Source organism: Pseudorca crassidens, chromosome 15 (genome assembly GCF_039906515.1).
Source record: "Pseudorca crassidens isolate mPseCra1 chromosome 15, mPseCra1.hap1, whole genome shotgun sequence".
In the NCBI taxonomy this organism is placed as follows: domain Eukaryota; kingdom Metazoa; phylum Chordata; class Mammalia; order Artiodactyla; family Delphinidae; genus Pseudorca; species Pseudorca crassidens.
In genome coordinates this window covers 66,539,248-66,557,707 of record NC_090310.1, presented here as the reverse complement: position 1 = coordinate 66,557,707, position 18,460 = coordinate 66,539,248, and the positions used below count along the sequence as shown (strand labels likewise).

At 56.0% G+C, this 18,460-nt stretch overlaps 1 protein-coding gene across 10 annotated transcripts in view; it reads right to left on the bottom strand.

Annotated features, from left to right (window-relative positions):
- DLGAP4 (DLG associated protein 4) overlaps positions 1-18,460 on the bottom strand; it is a 202,486-nt gene that overhangs the window by 82,361 nt on the left and 101,665 nt on the right. For all 10 annotated transcript variants that reach the window (XR_010935248.1, XR_010935249.1, XM_067708038.1 and 7 more), the window contains exons 3-5: positions 8,705-9,776; positions 5,341-5,582; positions 2,530-2,644 (exon numbers count right to left, since the gene is read on the bottom strand). Coding sequence is in view for 8 of the 10 variants with exons in the window: in XM_067708038.1 (XP_067564139.1) it covers positions 2,530-2,644; positions 5,341-5,582; positions 8,705-9,703 (1,356 nt within the window). In the remaining 2 variants the exon portion in view is untranslated. The remainder of the gene's footprint in view (positions 1-2,529; positions 2,645-5,340; positions 5,583-8,704; positions 9,777-18,460) is intronic.

Genomic DNA, 18,460 nt, shown 5'->3' with positions numbered 1-18,460 from the left:
CCCAGACTGGCTGAGGCCCAGTTGCTGAGAGGTCTTGGCTTCCTCCAGGGGTGGGAGGCTCACTCCTTCTGGGGCTGGGTGTTGTTGGAGACTTGTAATCTGCTGTTTGTAAGTCTTTCTCCTGGGTTGGCTTCTGGGACCATGGATGTCCTGTCTGCTGCCTCTCACCTGGGCAGGCAGCTCCCAGGATGTACAGATTAGGGACAGAGTCCAGAGGCTTCTCTTCCCTGGTCAGGGCTTACACAGTCCAGTGACTGGTGGGAGCGGGGTTTCTTCTGGCAGGAGTTGAGGCCTCAGAGACACAGACAGAACTGGACATCTCTGACTTTGGGGTGACATATGTGGCTCAGGTCACTCAAGCTTCATGGGATGAGGGTTTGGGGGTTCAGAGGACCCTGCGCTAGGGGAGAGCTGGGGCTGGGCAGGGCGTAGTTGGAGAGACCTGCTGGGGTCCCCAGCCTGGCTCATTCCGTGTACCTTTTCGTGTAGCCAAAGGACAAAATTGTTCCAGGTGCCAGGGCCAGGCAGGGGATGGAGACGGTGGGTGTGAGAGAGACAGACAGACCCAGAGAGAAACATGGAAATGAGACACGCTGGAGAGAATCAGAGAAAAATGTGAATGAGGGGAGAGAAAAACAGAGGGAGACAGACACAGACCGACAGGGAGACTGAGGGATGAGAGAACAGGCAGGATGGGAGAGACAGGGAGGGACGCCATCCATTCAGCAGACCTACGTGCCCTGTGCCATGTGCTGGGGACTCTGTGGGGACAAGACAGCAAGGTCCCCGTCTGCAGGGAACTCCCAGTCTTAAGAGTGAGACAGACATCAACTAACAAGTATAGTTCCAGATAGTGAGAAGTGCTGTCAAGAAAATTAAGCAGAGTAAGGAAACAGGGCCCCGGGGACCCCCTGAGGCAAGCGATAGGGCAGGTCCCTCTGAGGTGACATTTGAGCCAAGACCTGGGACACGGAGAAGAACCAGCTGTGCAAAGATCTGAGAGAAGATGCTCCTGGGAGAGGCAGAGCAAATGCAGGGGGCCTGGGGCAGGAATGAGGTGTGTGAGGGGCCAAAGGGGGCCAGAGTGGCTGGAGCAGAGTGGGTGACAGAGTAAGTCGGGGAGCACATCTGAGAGGGAGGCCGGGCTTCACAGGTCTGGCTTTCACTAGGGTGAGGCGGAAGCCATGGGAGGCTTCGGAGCAGGTGACGTGATTTGACTTCTGTCTTTTACAAGCTCCCTCTGGCCGCTGAGAATAGATTGGGGGTGGCAGGCCCGGAGTCCAGGACAGGACAACGGCACAGGTGAGACTTGGTGGGGCCTGGATGAGGACGGTGGGGCAAAGGGTCCCCTGGTCGGGGGTGGGGGGCTCTCCCTCTCCCCACGTCTGAGGTCAGTCTCCTTGGAGCGTGGGAACGACAGTGCTGAGGATGGGGGCTGGGGCGGGCTTGGCCGGGCCAGGAATATGGGGTGGTAAGGAGCTGGAATCCGAAAGTTTTAAGCAGTCCGTTAGCCCAGGCCGTGGGGCTGCACACGGCGGGACCTGGGGCCTGTTCCTGACCAGAGAGGTGGCTGCGTCTGCACCTGGCTGCCTCTACTGCCCCACTGTGCTACTATTGGCAGATGTCTGCCCTCTCTGGGCCTCGTCTCCCCATCCACACCATGGGGGGAGCCCTCAAGCCTTGACTGGTCGTCCCTTTGCAAACTGTAAAGTACTGTGCACAACACGGTAGGGGCTGAGGTCCAGGTCTGGGTCTGACAGCCCTAGATCTCTGCCCAGCTTTGCCTCTTCCTAGCTGTTGTGACCCACCCCTATCTGGGCCTCAGTTTCCTCATCTAGGAAATGGGGATATTGATGATATCTGGGCGTGGCTGTGAGGGATCAAGGAGCTAGCTGATGGTTGAGAGAATTAATGGTACAGCACAGCGTGTTTACCGCTGTTAGTGGCAGAGCTGGCTGGGCCCTGGAAGTCCAACTCTCCACTGATCAGGTGGGACATGGAGGTCCAGAGTGGAGAAGCAACTTGCCCGAAGTCACACAGCAAGATGCCAATGCTAACCATCAAGGGAGCCACCCTTTGCTGAGCACATTATGTTTGTATCTCACTGATTCCTCACAACCCTTTGAAATAGGAATGATCACCCTCCGATGGTAAATCAGGAAACTGAGGCTCAGGGAGGGGGTGTTTTGTCCTGGGTTCATACTGTCAGTGACAAGACTGGGACTCAAACCCAGGTCTCCAGTACCCTATCCTCAGGGCTCCTGGGTCTAAGGCAGTGGTATGGCCCCTTCCTCTGGGCCCACAGCTTAGGCCATCAGTGTGAGGCCCTGTGACTGCTCTCCAGCCACAGGACAGTCAGTGGGGAAGAGACACACACAGGCAGCTTCAGGAACAAAGACCGAACAGAAGCACAGGGCAGATATTCGGGGGCCACTCAGCAGAGGCTGGACCTGGACGTCTGTCCTTTTCCTGGGTGGGAGTTGGGGCTCTCCCAAGCCCTCTGACCTTCTGGCTGCCTGCCACCCTTACCTGGCTGATACAACTGGAGTCGTTGAGGCTGTCGCTGACGGGGTGGTAGTCCTCCTCCCAGCTCGGACACTTGGAGGGCAGCAGCATATCCACTGAATCCAGGCGGTCCAGACTCCTGGTGGGGATGGGGAGCAGATGGGGCTCAGCCCACCCTTTGTTCAGCATGGGAAACTGAGGCCCAGAGGGGGAGAAACGGGCCAAGGTTATCCAGGGGCAGAGGGTAAAATGGAAGTCACTGCCATCCCGGGTAGTGTGGGGGGTGATGAGCAAGGGGAGAGCTGCTCCCAGCCTTTGGAGGCCTTGTGAGTCCGGAGAGTGCCGATGGCCCTCACCTGTCATGCCCACTGCAACCGCGAGGTGGCAGCACAAGCTTGCTCTTGACTGTTTCAAACCAGGGGTGGGCCACACCAGCTCAATTCTACAGCCCCCTCCTCTGCAGGCCTGGGGCAATTCCAGGGGCTGGACAGAGGAGATGGGTCCAGGCCCACAGCCTTGACCTCCGGCCAGGGCCGCCCAAAGGTCATCAGTTTTGACACAATGTCCAGGTGGCCTCCACCAGGCCCCTGAAGACTCACCACTTCTCCCCATAGCCCTGGCTCTTCAATCTTTCTCACATCTACCTGACCCTGGGCCTCCCCCTCCCCAACTCCCCTGCTCTGGAAATAAGGTCCAAGCCGCCAATAGCTCAGGGCCTTGACATAGACAAACTTGGCTTGGAATCCAGCTTCCTCACTGGGTGACCCTGGGCAAGTCGTCACCCCTTAAGTCTCAGTTTCCTCACCTATAAAGTGGGGGATGTCACTGTGCCTGCCTGCTGGGGCTGTAAGGAGGTTTCAGTGACGCAGATTCAAGGGCACTGGGGCAGGCATAGAGCCCAGAGCGCAGCGAGGGCTGACAGATGGCCCGCGTTACTGTTACTACAGGAATACTCCTTTTATTGCACTTCACTTTACTGCGTTCTGCAGATATTGTTTATTTTGTTTTTCTCTTCTTTTCTTTTTAACAAATGGAAGGTTTGTGGCAACCCGGAGTTGTCAGGTGATGGTTAGCATTTTTCAGCAATAAAGCATTTTAAAATTAAGGTATGTACTTTTAAAAAGACAATGTTATTGCACACTTAGACTATAGGGTAAACACAACTTTTACATGCACTGGAAAACAAAAACATTTCGTGTGACTCACTTTATTGCCATATCCACTTTATTGCGGTGGTCTGAGGTATGCCTGTACTACTATTATCAATTCCCTCTCATTCAAGGCCTGGGCCCTGGTCCTGCCCACCTTTCCCACCTCCATGCCCACAGGTCATTCAAGGAATTGCAGGATCTCAGGAGTAGAAGGGGTCTTAGAGATCATCTAGCTCAGCCCCCTTCACTTAAAGCTAGGGAAACTGAGGCTCAGAGAGGGTGAGACCTAGGAATGGCTGGTGGTGTCCTGAATTCCCACCTGGAGGCCATTCCCTGCCTCTGTCTCAGCCAATGAGACTCCCTGCCTCAGTCTACTGTCACCTGCCCTGCTCTATTCCCTCTGCTGCAGTCCTCCTAGGCTACCTCCTCCAATGAAGCTCTGGCTCTTGCCCCCAGGAGTAGAAGAACTAGGGCTAAGCTTGTTTCCTTTAACTCTTCCAAGTCCTTTGTCTGTTTCTGACTTGCTTTTGTTTCTCTCCCTCAGCGGGTTCTGAATCACCTATACCAACTTTCACCTGATTTGCACTCATTCTTTTCTGTTCTAATCCCCACGGTGACTTCTGCATGTGAAAGGCTCACTTCTCTCTCTAACATGTTATTTGTTGCTTCCTGTGTGCACGTGTTTCATTTTCCACGCTTTCACTAACTCTTCCCAGTCTTAAAGCAACAGGATGGGGCTCCATTGGTGGAATGCCAGGCCGGGTGATGGGACAGGTGAAGGCTGTCTATCTCCCTTTCACTTCTGGATCCTCCCTCATCCCCAATCTCGGAGCTCAACTCAGGGGTCAATTACAGGGGCACTGGCAGAGGGGGCTCTGGCCTTCCCTGGGCAGTGCTGGCACAAGGGGTGGGCTCACTAAGGGCAGGGTTCTCTAACCTGAAGAAGAGGGTCTCCGAGGGCAGTTCCCCTGTACGAGTGGAAATCATCTGGGGATGTAGGCAGGGTTTACCTGGGCCAATCACTCCGGAGAGACTCCCCTTATGATTTACCAAAGGATAAGGCTCACCTGTGGTCAGGACTTAACTGTGGGGGGCTTATGGGGTGGGTTCACCGAATGGCGGGGCTCTCCGGAGTCAACTCATCAAAGTGCAGGGGCCAAGCTAAGGATGAAGATCTCAGGAAGGGGACTAACCGGAAGGAGGGTTCACCTAGGGGGCCTGGATCATTGGGGGTGGGGATTCACCTGGGTCTGAGGCTGGAGGGCAGGATTCATCTGTGGGGCTGGGATCTCCGGGCGGGCGGCTGAAGAGGAGGAAGGCGAGGTTCCCAGGGGTGGGACATACCTGTGAGGGGCTCACCTAGAGGGCAAAGCTTGCCTGTGAGCCAGGGCGGTACAAGTGTAAAGAGGCTTTCCCAGAGGAGCGCTCACAAGTGGGCGGTGCCCCAGTGGAGCAGGGTAAGCCTGCGGGCGTGGCTCACTTTAAGGGAGTGGTCCCCTTAGGGAGCAGAACTCACAGGTGACCAGGGCTTCTGGTGCGGGGTTCCCAGGGGGCAGGACTCACTGGTGAGCAGAGGCTTCCTGGGGCGGGACTTGGACTTCGGAGAGGCTCTCCCACGGTGGGGCTTCTGGGGGTCAGGGCTGGCCTGCGGGCGAGACTCTAGGGGGCGGGACCGTGCGCTCACCTGCGGGGATTGCTCTGCTCTCCCAGCGACTGCTGCGTGGCCCTCAGGTAGCTCTGGCGCCGCGCCGCCGTCTTGGGGGAGGGCTTGGGGCTGCCGCCGGACTCGTCACTGTCCTCGTCGCCCATGGCCTTGATGTAGCTGCCGCTGCGCATTCGCCGGCACGGGATGTGGCCCTCGCCTGTGGAGTCCGCCTCGCGCGGGGACAGCAGCGAGGTGGTCCATTCGCCACCGCCTCCGGGCACCTGGGGTTGGGCGGACAGCCCTCAGCAAGGGTGGCTCAGGGGGCAGCGCACACCCCCAGCGCGCCGCCGGCCACCCAGCCTCGGGCTCATCACCTGGGGAGTGAGCTGCACGCTAGAACCCCCATCTCCAGGCCCCTGAAGCTCCCTCGCTGCCCACCTCGGGGAATTCAGCCTTCGGTGCAGGGTACTGCCACTAAAGGCACCCACGAGCAGAGCGGAGCCAGGGCTGGGAAGGATACCTGGGTCCCAGAGCCAGTTCTGCCGCAGCTTCCCTGTGTGGCCTTCTCCAGCCTCAGATCTCCGTGGATCCCAGGCTGAGCGTGCCCCAGCAAAACCGTCCAGACAGAATGCTCACAACGGCTTCCACTGCAGCTACCCTTCTGAGCAACCCCTGTGTTCCCATCACTTCCCCTGCTATCTCAGTGGATAGCTTATGATCCCACTGCCCAGATAAGAACAGCAGGCTTGAGAGAGGTCCCTGGACCCTAGGATGGTGGGGGAGGATGAATCAGGGGACCCCAGCGCATCAGTACGGAGGTGAGGTCTTTGGGGCCAAACAACATTCCTCATCCTACAGGTGGGTAAACTGAGGTACAGAGAGAACAAGGGCTTTGTGGGGTCTGGCAGCCATGTGGTGAGCTGGAAAAAGTGCTCAGTGTTCCCATCTGAACTCCAGGGACCCCATCTGTGGAAGGGGGTTGTGATAAGGGTAAGGTCACAGCTGTGAGGGCAGCCCCGGTCCTCAGTGGTTACGGTGGCAGAAACCAACTGAGGGGACCTCCCCTGCCCTTCTGAGGCCAGGCTCTGCCAGCTGCTCCAGGGCAGCACACACTGTCTACACTCTTGTTCACTTGATACCCACCGATGTGTCCACACAGTGGATATTCACCTCGTTATGGAGTACGCTCATCTCAGCACTCACACGTACCTCAGCCCGAGCACAGGGTGAACACGCCGTGCCATGTACACGCACCTCAGAGAGCAAGCATACCCTTTCCCCGCACACCCCTCTCCCCAAGGACACACCCCTCTCCCCAAGGATGCACCCCAGCCACTTCATCACGTGCCCACACCTCAGTGAGTGCACGATGTGAACACAGAGCGTACACACCTCCTCACGTGCACACCAGCCACCACTGCACCGCGGACACATCTCAACGTGTCCCTCCTCACCGTGTCCCCGCCTCAACACATACAGAGCACACACCTTCACTGGGTCTATATGTCACCGCGGACACCCAGGCACACGTTTCTCAGTGTACACAGCACACCCATTCTTCGCCACGCCCACAAGTGCTCACCACACTCCCCAAGTCACCGCGCCTGCACAGAGACCACGTTCTTCTCAGTTCCCACAATGCCAGTGGCTGGTTCTCGGCTGAGGGAGGGTCCCTGCCTGGGCTTCCCATCCCAGGTCCCCACCCCTGCGGCTTTCCCGTTAACACCCTCCTCCCCAACTGACTGCCCAGCCAGTCGCCAGGACCTGCACATTCTACCCCAAACCATTTGCTAGTCAATCCTTCCTACCTGCACCTGTCCCTTGGGAAGGTGGCTTTGTATATCCCTGCTCAACACCTGTTGCTTCCCCAGCCCTTACCCACCTACTTCCTGTTGAGCAAGCAGGCAGCACCACTCCAGGGCCTGCAGGGCCACCGTTTCACGGTGTTTCTGAAGCATTTTCACGTGATCAGACCAAACCATATCATTTGAGAGGGAGCTAGGTCACACACCACCCCCTCTGATGTTTCTAAGCTAAGGAAGTAGATTGAGAGCCACAAAAGCCTTAAATATATAAAATACTGCCTAGATTTCATTTCCCTCCTATTGAAAAAAATAGCCTCCTCCCCCCATAGTCTCACTGTCTTTGGAATTTTATATGGAATGACAAGAACTCAGGTCAGACTTTGATGTTCATCCGGTTCAAAATGCATCTAATGGGGCTTCCCTGGTGGCGCAGTGGTTGAGAGTCCGCCTGCCGACGCAGGGGACACGGGTTCATGCCCCGGTCCGGGAAGATCCCACATGCTGCGGAGCGGCTGGGCCCGTGAGCCGTGGCCGCTGAGCCTGCGCGTCCGGAGCCTGTGCTCCGCAACGGGAGAGGCCACTACAGTGAGAGGCCCGCGTAACACACACACACACACACACACACACACACACACACACACACAAAATGCAGCTAATGTGTTCCCAAAGGCTGGCCAGGCCTGTGCTGACATGCCCTCCAGGATGAGGGACTCACTACCTACTGAAACAGCCCCTTCCATCTGCAGGTGAACCGAAATCTACTTCCTGTAACTTTCACCCACAGCTTGGGCTCTGGTACCGGGAGCCACCCAGTTCTCAGCCACTCACCCTGCCCTTGAGAGGCCCAGCACAAGTGTAGCAGCAGAGATGTCTCTGAGCCTTCTGCCACTTGCCAGGAGTGCAGCCTTGGTGCATAATAAGTGCCTCAATAAACATTAGTGTTTGAAAGAAAAAAGCTAGTTCCCCAAACTGATTTAGGGCCTCGGGGCTCCTGCAGTCCCCCTGCTCATCTCCAGCACATTCCGCTCATGCTGACAGGAGTGTCTGCTCATGTGTCTTTCTCTCCCAGCATCCTGATAATCGGGACTATGTCTTATTTATTTCTCACTCTATTCATTCAAGGGTCCATCTGTTCATCTACCCCTCTCTCCTCTCATGTTTCTTGAGCACTTCCTGTATGACAGACCCTGTCTTGGGCCCTGGGGACACAGAGCTGCACCAGATATGGTCCCTATCCTCAAGGAGCCCCCAGTCTGGGGGCAGTACCAGGCAGGAGGCTGGCAAGCAGAATGCCGTGCAATTGGTCCTCGGAGGGGATAGAAGGCACGGCTTCCATAGTTTTCTTCTAAAGGGAAGGGACATGTTTTGGTCCCTACTCAGGGCCGGTCTCAAAAGGGTCCTAATCAATGTCTGCTGAGAGCATGACCAGTGGAAGGAATCCTTTTACTAGCAAGATACCACCAGCCACCCATTTCCTAAGCGAGTCAACAGAGGCCTGAGTGAAACAACTTTCCAAGTCCATCTGTGACAGAGCTGGACTTCAAACTGGTGCCTTCCCCACAATCCCTCCCCCTCCCCTGACCCTGGCAGGGACCCACCTGCAGGTAATGATAGGCAAGACCTTGGTGGCAGGATTTGGACTTTAGCAGGCTCTTATCCAAGGTGGCTGAGGTCTTCTGGCAGACCTCATGGGCGTGGCTGAGGGTCAGGGTGGACCAGGAGCCCCGCTTGACATAGTTGGTGTCCGAGGCCACCCCAAGGCTGGGGCAGGTGGCCGGGGGTGCCGGCGGGGGTGGCGGGGCGGTCAGCTCGGCGGTGTTGTTCTTGGCGGCTCTGAGCATGTGCCCACTGATGGTGTTGTAGGCGTGCGTGAAATAGCGTGGCTGGCTGCGTTCTGTCTGGCGGCCTAGTGTCATCAGTCCAGAGGCTGGGCCACCGCTGCGGAAGGTGCCACCCTCACCATCCAAGTTGTCGTCGGAGCTCCACCAGCCCGAGATGTTGGAACGGCTGCGCCGCTTGGGCTCCCCGGCCTTGGCCCGCTCCTTGCTCTTGGCCCTCCGGCCCTTGCCGTCCTCCAGGCCACCTTTCTTGCCGCCATTGCCGCCGACCTTGCCTGCCGTGCCCTCCAGGGAGGGCGCCTTGGTGAAGAAGAGCCGCTGGACCGAGTGGACCAGGTGGCGGATGCGGCCAGGACTCTCGCCCCGGGCCTTGGCCTCCCCGCGGGGGAACTGGAGAGTGCTGAAGCCGTCGCGGTGGATAGGCAGCTGTTTCTCAAACTGGTCCAGGAGGTTGGCGGGCAGCCGGTTGATCTTGGTGGCCTGGGCGTGGCTGGGGAAGGGGCTCTCCTCTGGCACCTCGAAGTGGGAGTTGTAGTGGATGCGGGGGAAGGTGCTGCTGGGTGGTGGCAGCTGGTTGTTGAGCGGGAAAAGCCCGTCCCCTGGCAGAGCATTCTGCCCAGGGAAGCGAGCCTCGCGGGCGAAGGCCTCCGTGGGCGATAGCAGGTAAGGGTTGCGATCAGGCCCTGCGAACAGGGGCTCGTGTGGTGGGTCCAGGCTGTCGGACAGGTGGCGGGGGCGGCTGTCACCGAGGCCTTTCATGATCCCGGCCCTCGGGGCAGGGGCCGTTGCCCTAGCGCGTTGCCCGGGTCTCCTCTCCCGGGCAGCAGCTAATCTGGGGAGAGAAGACAGACAGGCGTTAGCTGGATGTGGAGGGGATAGGATGCTGGGAAGGTCAGCCAGACCCCCGCAGATCTCAAGGTTGGGAGGATTTCTGAAGACTCCTGGCCTGCCCTTAACATTGTGGGTCGGGAATCACGAGTACAAATGGAGACCCACATACCATACGGATAAATAAAAGCGACATCTCAGGCTAGCAAGACTTTAAACAAAATACGTTCTACTCTCCTACCTTGACGAACATATTTTCACAATAACCTGGAAAGCCAGGTTCGAACTCAGACTTCTTGGTCTCCTCCAAATTCCACGGCAGCATGTGGTCAGGGGGAAGCTGCCTGCCCTCCCTTTTCCTCCTGTCTCTGACTCTGTTCCTCACCACGAGGAGCCCCACCCATGCGTGCACCCCCAGCTCACTCCACATGCCCCCCAAACAGCCACCCCTCAGCCCTAGGGCTGGTCCCACTGGCAGTGTAGGCCACCATGGGAGGATCTGTGCTGGCCCTGGAAGCAGGCCTGGGGTCTCTGGCGCAGGGAATTCCAGGCTGGGGTCTGCCCAGGCTGCAGAGTGTGGTCGAAAGGGGGATGTAGGCTCTGGGTGGGCATGTTCCCTTGGCCCCTGAACCTTCCTTGCCTCGTGGGGAACAACAAGGTTGAGAGAGGGCCAGAGAGGCCTTCTGAAGAGTGGGGCCTGGGGCCGGGGCCCCTCTTACCCAGGTCTGAGGGCAGTACTGTCCCACCTCTATTTTAGCAGAAGAATCCTTACATCAACATGTAAACCCTCTGTAAAAACCCACTCTGTCCTCAACAAAAGTCTACTGAGTGTGACCCCTGGGCTAGAGGCTGGGGGCTGCAGCCATCAGACAGGCCAACAAGCCCATCAGCCCATCCTTTGCTACTGGGATGAATCAATGACACCTGGCCTGGGACAGAGTTCCCAGCAAGTCAGTAGCAGGAGCATATCCTCAGGATGACGAGTGGGTGGAGCCGTTGTGCCTCAGTTTCTCTATTGTAAAATGGGCCTTCCAGCCAGAACCATCCTGGAAATGCCAGTCTCAAACTTCGGTAAGTCCCTTTCCATTCTGGGCCTCAGTCTTTCCATCTGTACCATGGGGCAGAGGGGGAGGTCAGCAAGCTTTCTCAGCCCTGGACCCCACTAGTCATGCTTGGAGGGGTCCCAAGGCTTGGTCCGGCCTGTGTGCCTGGTGCGCTGAGGAGCTGCAAGGAGTTGGTACGGCTGGAACGGAGCAAGTGAGGCCAAGGGCACTGGGGACAGAGGATATCTCAGAGGGGCTGGGCCAGAGTGGACGGGCTCCGGCTGAAGCCAGGTACAGGAGGCAGAATGATGGCTCCCAAGATGCCCAGGCCTAATCCTCAGAACCTGTGATTATGATACTTCACATGTTAAACGGGACGTTGCAGATATGGTTAAGGATCCTGAGATGGGGAGATTTCCTGGATTCTCTGCAGGGGCACAACCTAATCACATGGGTCCTTGTCAGAGGGAGGCATGAGGGTCAGAGTCAAAGAGGGAGATGTGATGACGGAAGCAGAGGTCGGAGCGGTGTGGGGTCATGAGCCGAGGAATGCAGGCAGCCTTCAGAAGCTGCAAGAGGCAGGGAGTCAGATTCTCCCCTAGAGCCTCCAGAAGGAATGCAGCCCTGCGACCCACTTTAGACTTCTGATCTCTAGAACTGTAAGGTAATAAATCTGTGTGTTTTAAGCCACTAAGTTTGTGGTAATTTGTTACAGCAGCAATAGGAAACTCATACGCCAAGCATAAGTTTAGGTGTCCGAGACACCCTCCCACCCCACAGGGCAGCTCTTAAGGCAAAGCCCAGACCCCACCAAACACTGCATGAAAAACACTGGCCTAGGTGAAACCCCCATCTTATAGATGGGGAAACTGAGGCCCTCTGAGGGGAAGAACTTACCCAAGATCACATAGTGGGTTCAGTAGCTGAGGCAGGGCTGAGACCCACAGCTCTTCCTATCCCTCTGCACAGCTGCCTTGCAATTGTCACCTGGAGCTTGCTGGCCCTAAGACCCTCAGGGATCTGAGAATTACTTCCTTGGACCTAGCCATTTTCATGACCAAATGTGCCCCAAGGCTTCCCAAGCCCTGAGACTTCTGCAGAGTCCACTGGCTGGAATTCTCCCCCTTCTCTGCCAGAGCCTCTCCCTGACCCTGGGAGCCTGAGGGACCCCAATCCTGAAGTCCAGAGCATTTTAGCAATGGTCCTTGTAGCTGAACAGCCACATCGGAAGCATCTCTGCTTCCACCAGGCAACTTGTCAGAGCATTTATCCCCAGCCTGGAGAGGGAGTCTGCCGACTCACATTTTTATCTTCATTACAACAGCCACGCGTGGTGGGGGACCATTATCTCCATTTTACAGGTGGGGAAACTGAGCCTGAGAGAAGCAGTTCTAGCCAAGGTGAAATAGGTAACTCAGACTTCAGCCACCCCGTCAGTGTCCCAGACTGTCAAGTATCCTCCTCCACTCCAGCCCGCAGCAGCTCCCTCTGGGCAAACCTCTTCTTGAAGACAATTTCAGGCAAATGCAAAACTACCCGCATATCCCTCCTGCTCCTGGCCTTTTCTTGGCCTCCTTGCATCCCCTCGGGGCTGCAGTGTCCCTGGACTCAGAAGCCAGCCTCCTCGGCTCTCCAGCTGGAGAACTGTGTGTGCAGCAGTATGTCCTTGATGGCCACTCAAGTAAGGCCAATAATACTGAAAACTCAGGAGAGTTTGCAAACACAGCCCTCTGGCTCGCTGGCTTGGCAGGGGCCTGACTCCCTAGAAATACCAGAGGTGGAGAGGGTTGGTCACCAGAAGCAGAAGATAGCCGCAGAGCCCTGCCCCAGAAGTGCACACAACACTTCTCCTCCCAGACTGGGGCACCTTCTCCAGCCCTCCCAGGGAGAAGCTGGCTTCAATTTCATAGGCCAGGCACTCCCGACCCCAGGAATCCAGAGTTGCCCCAGGAGGACCATGGGAACCTGGGCCCTGAGCCTCAGACTATGCATCTGTCAAGTGGGGCCAAAGGAGGAAGGGAGGGAGGGGGCAGGAAAGTGCTTGGTGAACTGTGAAGTGTGGGCACAGCCTCATTCCCTGGGGGACAAACCCTGCCCTCAGTCCTGGTGGTCTTGATGATGAGGTCCCTTGCTGGGCTTGTGGGGGGAGGAGTTAGACAGGTCCCTGCCTTGGAGGTGCCTCTGGGATTAAAGGAGGGCGAGTGGGGGCTGCCAGCCTCAGGGAGACCTCTAGATACCAGCTAGAAACTGTAATGACCACAGGTGACCTCCGCTTTCCTTCCTGGGACTGGATCCTCATTGTTAAAATAGTCTCTGACTTCTGGGGCCCTGCGTGTCTATCCTTCTACCCCACCTTAAATGCCGGTGCATCCCAGGGTTCTGAGAAGGCCCATAGTATCCCCCTATCAGTAAAATGCTTCAATGTCACTCAGTAGGGGCTCAAGCCAGACACCTTGGCACCTCCATGAATTCTTCCCTCTCCCGACCTTCCTTGTCCTTCCCCTCGTAACAGCTCCCACTGTGCCTGGAAAATGATTCAGGCTCAGTTCCTGTGGTCCAGGTGGAGCCAGTCCTATGCCAGAGCCCCAGGGGTAGACATAGGACCCAGGCCTGGCCAATCAGAGTCCTGCATCCCTGAGTACTGACTGGCTCAGAGATGGGAACAGGATCCTTGTTAGCCAATGAGAGTCGGCCCTGGGATTATGGCTGAACTCTTGGGAAAGAAGTACCCTCCTTCCTGTTAGGGCTGCTATCTTTGTCTGAGTGTCAGCCTTGAGTCCTCTGTCAAGATCTTGCCTGACGTCTCCGACATGAGAGTTAAGAGACTTTTTGCTGAAGTCTGAGTTCGGTGTCTGTGTCTTTCAACGAGAGCCTGATACAGACCTCATGTCCAATTGGTCACTACAGCAGTGGCTGTGGGTACCCCACCCATATCTCCTGTGGCCTCATCACTGCAGTGCCCAACAGGCTGGCTTCCAACTGTCACCATGTGCATCCCTGCCGGAGGGAGGGGGTGCTTTCTTTGGCAGCTGGAGTGTGCTCTGCTCACACGTGGCTGGCAAGGACTGCCAGGGAATTACCCACCCTACCCACCTGCCCCATATGCCATCAGGCTGCAGCTCTCAGCCACTGACTGTTGGGGAGTTTGTGTATAAATACCCCAGGTCTTCCCCACTTGGGTGGGACAACTGAGGAATGGGCTCTACAGTCCTCAGTGGGATGGAGCTCCAGTTACGTACAGAGATCACTTGCCTGATAATGTTCCTTTCATTGGCCACCTCCCTTCTCTGCCTTATCTCCCCCCTCCCACACTGTGCTGCCTGTTCCCAAATAAAGTACTCGCACTTGAATCTTTACCTTGGTCATGCTTCTGAGGAACCCCAACTATGACAGCCACAGCAATTCTGCCTCAGTTATATTTTCTGTTGCCATCCCCTCTCTGTAGCCTCTGCCTATGTCACTCCCACCGCTCACCTGGAAAATCACACCAGCCTTCTCCCTGGTCTCTCTGCATCCACTCTAAGACCCTTACAATCCAGCTTGCAAATTGCAGCTGGAGTGATATTTCTAAAACGCCAAAGCAATAGTGTTCTTTCCCTTCAGTGGCTCTCCATGGCTCTTGGGACGAACGCTCGACTCTGAGCCTGGCATTCGAGGCAATTGGGGAGCTAGTCTCTGCAGACCTCTAAACTTCAGCTCCAGCCACGTGGCCTACTGGAGCTAAAGGAACTGCGAGACCAAGATTGTCGTCCTGGGGAAGGGACAGCATGAGGCCTCACAGTAAGGTCGCTCCAGCCTGGAACCCAGGGCTCTTTACTCTTAACCCCACTGGCCCTCCTGAACTAGAGGGTGTGCGAAGGAAGGGGACCATGCTGGGGCTGCGTTGCCAGCTGAGGAGTAGAGGGTGAGGAGGGTGGGGCAGCATGAAGAGGTGCCTCAGTGAAGAGTGGAGGTCCAAAAGACCCAGTGTGCTCTGGTTTCTGCCAGCTTCTCCAGCCTCAGCCTCGCTTCAGGACTGAGGCACTCACGTCTCCAGCTGCCAAGGGCACTGGCTGCTGACAGTTCACAGCCGGGTACCTGTTAAGACTTGCTCTCAGCCAAAGGGAGATGCCTCACCCAAGGTGATGCTTCTTCCCAGGGGCAGCCTGTGTCTAGTAATTGATTGATGTGCAGCCGCAAGGTCTGGTCTCCTTGTCCAATTCAGAACAAATGGGCCATCCCGGGTTTCCCTGGTGGCGCAGTGGTTGAGAGTCCGCCTGCCGATGCAGGGGACGCGGGTTCGTGCCCTGGTCCGGGAAGATCCCACATGCCGCGGAGCGGCTGCGCCCGTGAGCCATGACCACTGAGCCTGCACGTCCAGAGCCTGTGCTCCGCAACGGGAGAGGCCACTACAGTGAGAGGCCCGCGTACCGCAAAAAAAAAAAAAAAAGTGCCATCCCAGCTCCAGAGCTTCCCCTGGGATTTACTGAGGGCCTTTGTTGTAACTGCATCTCCGTTCAACTCCTCCCCCTGCCCGATCCTGCGCTCCTCTCCTGTCACAGGTGTTCCCAAGAGACTTCCCATGCAAACCTCAGAGTCTGTTTCCTGGGGAATCTGACCCTAAGACAGGGTGTAACTGGGTCCTACTTCTTTCTCTCCTTACTGCGGGACATTCGGAGATTTAATTACTCCTCTTAAGCCTCAGTTTCTTCTTCTCTAACATGGGTATGAGGATCTTTACTTTTCAGGATTACGATGAGGATGAATTGTGACGTCATACAGAAAGCCTCTAGGTGCTTGATAAATATAGTCACGCTCCGGTCCTCACCTCACTGTGCTTCTTGGGGGCAGGCCAAGGTGTCCAGTGTAGGATGCTGCACAGCTTAGTGCAAAGTGCACGCAACTGCACCGGGATTCAAACTCTGGCTCTGCTCTGTATTTGCTGTGACCTTGGACCGGTCCCTCTCTCTGGTCCCTCTCAGTTTCCACCTCTAGGCGGTAGAGGGTCTGCATGAGGGTGGTCTGGGCATCTGGCTACACTGATTCCCTCTGAGCTCTCTGGGTCAGGATTCCTGGAACTCTGGGTGCCAACCCTTCAGTCACCCGACACCCAGCGGTGGCAGGAGCCTCACCTTGGGGAAGTCTTAAAATAGGCAGGCCTCAGCCTTGCAGGGGAAGCGGCTGGCTGCCTTGCACTGCCTTTGTCTCTGAGCTATACTTAGGCCCATCCGGGTGCCAATAATTACCTCTCATTAATATAAGCCTCATTGCCCTCATGGAAACGTGGAGGAACCAGCCGAGCAGCTGCCTCCCCAAGAGCCCTCCCAGCTCCACAGAGCCTCTGTGTCTGCAGCCGCTACCCCCATCTGCACAGAGCAGGGCCTCCCTGCCCTACGCCAGCTCATCCTGGAGCCAGAGTTGGCCAGTGAGCATGGGAGAGCTAATCAGGGACAAGGTCAAGAACACAACCCAGCACGGCCCCTCCTGAAGCAAAACTCACTTGATTGAGCCATTTCCCTAATCTAGAACTTTCTCTGGATCCTTTTCCCTCCTCAGTCCAAACTCCTTGGTGTGGCAATCAAGACCCTTGCTGATCTAACCCCTTTTCAGACATTACCAGCCCCATTTCTTCTTCACAGCCCCTCCCTTTTTTTTTTTTTTAACATCTTTATTGGGGTATAATTGCTTTAAAACGGTGTGTTAGTTTCTGCTTTATAACAAAGTGAATCAGTTATACATATACATATGTTCCCATATCTCTTCCCTCTTGCGTCTCCCTCCCTCCCACCCTCCCTCTCCCACCCCTCCAGGTGGTCACAAAGCACCGAGCTGATATCCCTGTGCTATGCGACAGCCCCTCCCTTTAACCTGCCCAGATCTCTTACTATTTCCCACCTATATCTGAATTTGGTGCTACCCAAAAGGCTGGTTTCGTCTAAGGTCGCATTAACAGAGAAAGGGTCTAAATGAAGGGAGGGGATAGTCCTGTTCAATGCTGAGCCCTGCTGTTAAGAGAGAGAGAGAGACAGCTAGAGTGGGACATGGGAGAGCGAGTGGAGTGATAAAAGGCTGGCAATGATGTGGGTGGTACGGCCGAACATTCTGGCCAAACAGAAGTCCGTGGAGGATAGAGGCACTGCCTTAGGCCTCTGAAGGGATGATGTGTGGAAGGGAAGGACGGGCTCTGTGGGGCCTCCAGGACCTTGATGCTACCTGGGGTAGGGGTGGAAGTAGAGAGAGGCAGGCTGTGTTACACTGTGGCTTCATCTCTGGGTGACCCTCCCATTCTCCTCCCACCTCTCTTGCCACACATGCTCTATCTCTTGCTGGCTTCCCTTCCTCTGACCTCTAAATTCTAGAGGAGCTGGGTGCTCCTTGCTTCTTTCTACACACCCTCTCCTGCTGATTGCATCCAGACTCGTGGCTTTAAACACCACCTATATCTGACAACTCCAAAATTTATATCTTCTGCCCAATCTCTGTCTCAACCACCAGACTCATATCTCTAACCGCCTCCTTGACATCTCGCCCTGGGTGTCTGATGGGTCCAAAATCGAATGTCTGATCTCCCACCCACCCTGATCTGTTCCTCTGACAGTCTGGCCCAATTCAGCTTGTGACAACTCCATCCTCCTGCTTGCTCGGGTCAGAAACCTTGGAATTGGGACTTCCCTGGTGATCCAGTGGTTGAGACCCCGCGCTTCCACTGCAGGGGGTACAGGTTCGATCCCAGGTCAGGGAACTAGGATCCCACATGCTGTGTGGCACGGGCAAAAAAAAAAAAAAAAAAAGAGAAACCTTGGAATCATACTTGACTCCTCTTTCTCTCACCCCACCCCCTCATCCCATTCAACAGCAAATCCTTCAAAAACAACTCCACCTTCAAGATATCCCGCAATCCCACCACTTCTCCCCACCTCCACTGCCCTGCCCGGGGCCAGGCCCCCATTGGATCTCACCTAGACAATCTAAACTCCCATGGCCCTTAGACTCAAAGCCAATCTTTTTACTTTTCTTACTTCTTGCTTTTCCGACCTTATTTCCTGCCCCTACTCCCTTGGGCCTCCCTTCTGTTCCTTGAACACAGATCATTAACTCCCATCTTGGGGCTTTTGACCTTACTGGTGCATCTGCCTGAAATGTTCTGCCCGCCTCTGACCACGTGTCTCCTCCTTCACTTCATCCAGATCTCAGCAACACAGGCTGCCTCCGCAGAGAAGCCGGCCCTGACCACCGTCCCAAGCAGCCCCTTACCTGCCAGCCTTTCTTCTGTATCACCCAGATTTATGCCAGTGGAACCTGGGATAGCAGAGACAGGATCTGTCTTTGTCACTGCTGTGTCACTAGCACCCAGCAGAGGGCCTGGACTCAGTAGAGACTCATCAAGCTTTTGCTAAATGAAAGAGTGGCAGAAGGTCTTGGGGATGCCCAGAAACGATGAAGGAAGTGAGGCAGCAACAGGGTGGTGAGTTTTCAGCTCACGCTAATCAAAGTGACCCTTTCCTGAGTGCTTACTGGATACCAGGCACCTCCCATGTGTGAGCTCATTTAAGCCTCACTGCAGCTCTTCCTGGTGGAGATGATGAGCCCACTGTGGTAGCCAGCCTCCAACATACACCCCGGTGATCCCACCTCCTGATATTCACGTCATGAACAGCATTGGCTG